Source organism: Sinocyclocheilus rhinocerous, unplaced genomic scaffold (assembly GCF_001515625.1).
Source record: "Sinocyclocheilus rhinocerous isolate Xijiao unplaced genomic scaffold, SAMN03320098_v1.1 scaffold404, whole genome shotgun sequence".
Lineage (NCBI taxonomy): Eukaryota > Metazoa > Chordata > Actinopteri > Cypriniformes > Cyprinidae > Sinocyclocheilus > Sinocyclocheilus rhinocerous.
This window is the reverse complement of record NW_015628680.1, coordinates 59,714-65,236: the sequence shown is the minus strand read 5'-3', so window position 1 is coordinate 65,236 and position 5,523 is coordinate 59,714. Positions and strand designations below refer to the sequence as shown.

At 37.3% G+C, this 5,523-nt stretch overlaps 1 protein-coding gene across 1 annotated transcript in view; it reads left to right on the top strand.

The window, feature by feature from the left end:
- The first annotated feature begins 2,608 nt into the window (after positions 1-2,608).
- The window catches only part of LOC107737938 (proteasome 20S subunit beta 6), a 6,201-nt gene continuing 3,286 nt past the window's right edge, over positions 2,609-5,523 (top strand). The window contains exons 1-5 of the mRNA XM_016549581.1: positions 2,609-2,748; positions 4,046-4,113; positions 4,204-4,335; positions 4,410-4,539; positions 4,623-4,767. Coding sequence (XP_016405067.1) covers positions 2,653-2,748; positions 4,046-4,113; positions 4,204-4,335; positions 4,410-4,539; positions 4,623-4,767 — 571 coding nt within the window. The 5' untranslated portion in view covers positions 2,609-2,652. The remainder of the gene's footprint in view (positions 2,749-4,045; positions 4,114-4,203; positions 4,336-4,409; positions 4,540-4,622; positions 4,768-5,523) is intronic.

The following is a 5,523-nucleotide window of genomic DNA, read 5'->3' as shown; positions in this document are numbered from 1 at the left end:
CACTGTCCTTGACCGAATCGCTTTTGTAAAATAATGTATATTGAATTTATACAGTGAAGACTATTCAGTCTATTTCTAGTCTATTTATTTTATACAATATATTTCTTATTCAGTGCTTTAAGTGTTTGTAGGTCAATTTCTTTGTTCTATTGTAATTCATGACTGTTTACTTGTCTTCAGTAAGTTTGTTTTTACGTAGGCTAGTATGTTTGTTTTTAGATATTGGAATTGGTAACAAGAATTATGAAACTTTGATTGGATAAAAATCCTATGTTAAGCTATATCATTATTGTGACGGGGGGGCCCTGCAGTAAGTCATAGCCCTGGGGCCCATTGAGGTCTTAATGCGGCCCTGCCTGTAGGCTGGTAGAAGATGAACCAAACAGTGATCAGAGAGTCCCAGAGCTGCCATTGGTCCAGTATATTGTATATATGATTAAAGATCATATTGTTTTCATATAGTACTGCACTTAAGAAGCTACATAAATACATACATGTTCCCCAGAAAGGACAATTTACCCTGGTCATCAAATTCAAAAAGTTTTCACCCCCCAGCTATTAATGCATCGTATTGCCTTCTTGAGCATCAGTAAATGTTTTCACCTTTTGTAATAGTTATGTATGAGTCCCTCAATTGCCCTTAGTTTGAAAAGATGGATCTCAAAATCATGCAGCCGCTGCTGGAAAGGGTTCAAATATGCAGAAGATGCTGGAAAACCAACATTATTTAAAAAAAAACACACAAAAAAAAAAACATGTATTTTTTTTGTCTCTTATTTTTCAGTTATTATTTTGTCTTGTGGAGTGTATATATAAACATCTGTTATGTGAAATAGCTTATTCAAGACAGTACTACATTTAAAAAAAACATGCAATTTTCATGATCTCTCTTATTTTGTTAAAATTATAAACAGTTTGCATATTCTTGCACAACTGTTGTGCTCATAACAGCACAACAAATATATATATAATCTCCATAAGTATTTTTCAAAACCATTGTTTTCAAAAACAAGTAAATTCACCTTTTTATAATTTTTTTGATCAGTTGAAACATCACATAAATGCAATTTTGAACATTACTCTGCACTAAATCTACAAAAGCTTTATAAACAGCAATAAACAAGAAGGTGAGTGGCAAATTAAAAATGAAACTTGGTGAAATCTTTACCATCACGTCCCGAGAACACACAAAAAACTAGTCATTAAGTAAAAAAGGAATCATTTATTTTGATTAATTTTGTGAGTCAAAGTCATCAAATAATGAAAAGTGATATTTAACAAAAGAACTGTGCTAGAGGAAGCAGACGCTGAGTATAAATAGACTCTCTCTCTCTCTCTCACACTCACACTCACACAGACTCGCACACACACACTCTCACAGACTCTCACACACACACACGCACACACACACAGGCGCTGTGACGAGATGAAGGATACATGTCGAGCGGACTCATCTTGCTGATGAAGGAGCGGATGGAGAACAGCATCCCGTACATCAGCTTAAACTCCTGATGAAACAGAACAGAATCAGCCTTCAGACTCACGACAATTCAACCCAATCACTTTACTATCACTCATAATCATGACGACAGATATTTACACCTATGAGGAATATCTGCAACTCTACGTACATAGAATGATATTAACATAGGAACAAAATTAAGCATGATACGCGTTGTAGCTCATGAGTTGCTGTTGTTCTACAGAAACTACTTGTCTTCCAGTTCTCCCTCCAGTCATCAGAACACACGAGACACAGATGCATTGTAATTACTGCGGTGCATTTTCACTTAATTATTTTAGTTTAGTTTCCTTTTTTTTAAACTGATACTTTGCAGTTTATTTACGATAAATACAGACTCCATGACACATATCGAGGGATTTAATCTTTTTAGATCGAAAAAAAGCTGGTGGAAGTGTAGTTTATATTAATCTACGTTAAACTGCACTTGTATTCTTTCCATCTGCAAGCCAAAATGTTTTGAGCTCCTCGAAATTAAATGACTTTTTTTTTTTTTTAATGGTCCTGAAAGCATCGTTGTCGAATGTTATCATATATATATATATACAGTATGATTGTGTTAGTGTGTTTCTGAACCTCTTCTTTGGAGATTCCGGCTTGTTTCTTGCGGTTCCACTCGCTGTAATGCAGGCAGCTGCCATTGCGATCAAATATGTACAAGTTATGAACAGTCATCTGAGAGAAATGACAGAAATCACAAGATTACACTGATGATGATGAGTTTAATATCATAACCTCATTCCTGCTCAACATCACAAGCAGCACACGATCACAGAAATTATTTAAACACGACATATATACCGTTTCGATGATCTGTATTGTGTTTATTTCATATAATGTTTAATGTCGATGGATTTCATTATTTACCTTCCGCGCGGCGTCTGTCCTGAGACTGACGCGACAGCTGCCTGAACAATAATCAAAACTCCCTCGAAAACAATATAGCAATCTAATTTGCTTCAAACGAACATTATTTAAAAAAAAACACACACACACACACACAATGTTTCAACTCTGTAATGCACTTCACGGTTGTGTTTTCTGGTCTATCAGGCGTGTGTGATCGTTTAAGACAGGCGCGTGTGCGGACTCCTGCCGCGGGGTCCTTCAGTAACGTTGTAAGTGTAAAGATGGCCACAGTGCTGCAGTTTCCTGCTAGCGTTTCAACTTTTAACAATTATAATGATTTATATCCTGACTGGACGCAGAGAGAAGTCAGCACAGGGGTGAGTAGCGGTCATAACTCTAATAATAATCTCACATGACTGAGTTCTAATGTGTAGAAACGCGTTTATTTGGTGATTCGGTGGTGAATGATGCAGCAGATCGTGACTCCCCGAGCTCAGCATTACACGCGCTTATTTACATAGACGCATTGATTCTTGTTCTATTTAGAATAATTATTACAGTAGCACGGTTACTAATTATGAGATGATGGTCATCTCGCAGGTGATTGAAGGCAATAGAGTAGATGATATAACAGAATTAAACCTCGCATTCTGTAGAATGACTCGGGTTTACTGTCGAAGCCTGTTCATCTCACAGCTGAAGTATCGTTTTTAATTCAGTTTATTTTTATACTGCAACTTTGTCTCACAATTCATACTTACTTTAATCTCGCAGTTATTACTTTTTTTTCTCGCAAAAGTGCGCCTTTTTATGTCACAGTTTACGTTTTCTGAAAGATTGATACTTTTATCTCAATTCATACTTTGTTCTCAAAATTATTAATTTTTCTCACATTTTCTACTTATTTTTTTTTCTTCAAAAAAATGCGACTTTTTATTTGACAATTCTGTTATTTTAATTTTTTTTCCTAGCATCTGAGAGTCTATCTCAAATTTTGGACTACTTTGAATTTTCTCAACTTTTTATTTGTTTATTTATTTATATATTTTTATTTTCTTTATTTAGTTTTGGACTTCTTTGAATTTTGTCTTTTTCTGATATCTGTGAGTTTGTCACACACATGACTTTTCCTAAAAGATTGATGCTTTTATCTCAATTCATAGTTTGTTCTCAAAATTGCAAAAAAAAAAAAATTTGATTAAACTTTTAAAATTTCAAAAAATTTAAAAATTTTTTTTTTTTTTTTTTTTTTACATCTATTTGAGTGTATTTCAAATTTTGGACTTTGAATTAAAAAAGTACTTTTTTTACTTTGTATTTATTTATTGACTACTTTTGATTTTCTAAACTTTTTTTCCCTCAAAACTGCAAGTTTATATTTTTATATTTGGACTCCTCAAAATTCCTACATTTTATCTCGCATCTTGGACTTTTTTATTATTTTATTTTTTCTAAAAATGTGACTTTTTATCTAACAATTCTGCCTTATTTTTTTTCAGTTTTTCTAGCAGCTAAATGTTTATATCTCAAAATTTTGAAATGGACTCTTTTTCTCAGAATCCTGAGTTTACAATTCACAGCTTTTTCACATTTTTAGACGCCTAATCTGAGATATAAACGTAAAGTTGCTAAGGGAAAACTGATTGTGTGGCTTGCTGTGATTGTGTTGTTCAGACCACTATCATGGCGGTGGAGTTTGAGGGAGGAGTGGTGATCGGCGCTGACTCTCGCACCACCACCGGGTGAGAGAGAGAGAGAGAGAGATCGCTATCAGTTTAGCTGGTCAGTCTGGTGCTTCTGCTCTGTCTAACTGTGTGATGTGATGTGTGCAGCGCTTACATCGCCAACCGCGTGACGGATAAACTCACTCCCATCCACGAGCGCATCTTCTGCTGCCGCTCCGGCTCGGCGGCGGACACGCAGGCCATCGCTGACGCCGTCACCTACCAGCTGGGCTTCCACAGGTACAGCGGCGCACACGGCTCCTGCCACGGGACGTCTCTCCAGCTCTGACTCTCGTCTTCTGTCTCTCTTTCAGCATCGAGCTGGACGAGGCTCCTCTGGTGCAGACGGCGGCCAGTCTGTTCCGGGAGATGTGCTACAGGTACAGAGAGGAGCTGATGGCCGGGATCATCGTGGCCGGCTGGGACCCACGCAGAGGAGGACAGGTACAGCTTCAGCAGCAGCATGAGTCTGAATCACTGATGGAGACATGCGGCTCACCTGTGTGTGTGTGTGTGTGTGTGTCCAGGTGTACACGGTGCCGGTCGGAGGGATGATGACCAGGCAGCCGGTGTCGGTGGGAGGATCCGGCAGCAGCTACATCTACGGATACGTGGATTCAAACTACAGAGCTGGAATGAGCAAAGAGGAGTGTCTCAAATTCACTGCAGAAGGTCAGACACACACACACACACACACACACACACACACACACAAACAAAGCTTTTCAAACTCTGAACCACTTGCTTTGCAACATCTCACAATTCTGAATTTCTCTAAATTGTAATTTTAAAGCTTTTCAAAATGTTGCATCAATTGAACCAAGTGGATCACTCAGTGATTCAGCGTTTCAAAGCCGCACGCACTGGTCAATCTTGCAGGTCAAAACACTGTAAATGCAACGGCAACTCTGGCCAAATTGCGACTTTAATATCACATTTCAGTTTCTTTTATCTCTAAATTGCAACTTTAAAGCTTTTTCAAACTTTGAGGCAGTTGAACCAGTCGCTTTGCAAAATAATTCAGTGTTTCGATGCGCCACACACTGGTGACTCTTGTGTAAATGCAGCAAAAATCCAAGCCAAACAGACTTTTTAATTTCACTATTCATATTTTTTGTTCTCTAAATTGTGACTTTAGTCTCACAATTTGGAATTTTCGAGCAACTGAGATTTTTTAAATCTCAGAATTCATACTCCCTCCCCTCTCAAAACTGTGACTTTTTATCTCATAATGTGGATTTTTTTCACTCTAACCTGCAACTTTAAAGCTTTTCAAAACTTTGCATCATTGAACCAAGTGGATCATAAAACGATTCACTGTTTTGAAGTGTCACATGCTGGTGACTCTTGCCGGTCAAAACGCTGTAAATGCACTAAAAACTCGACTCAAGTCTAACTAATCTGACTTTTTTTTTTTTTTTTTTGGAC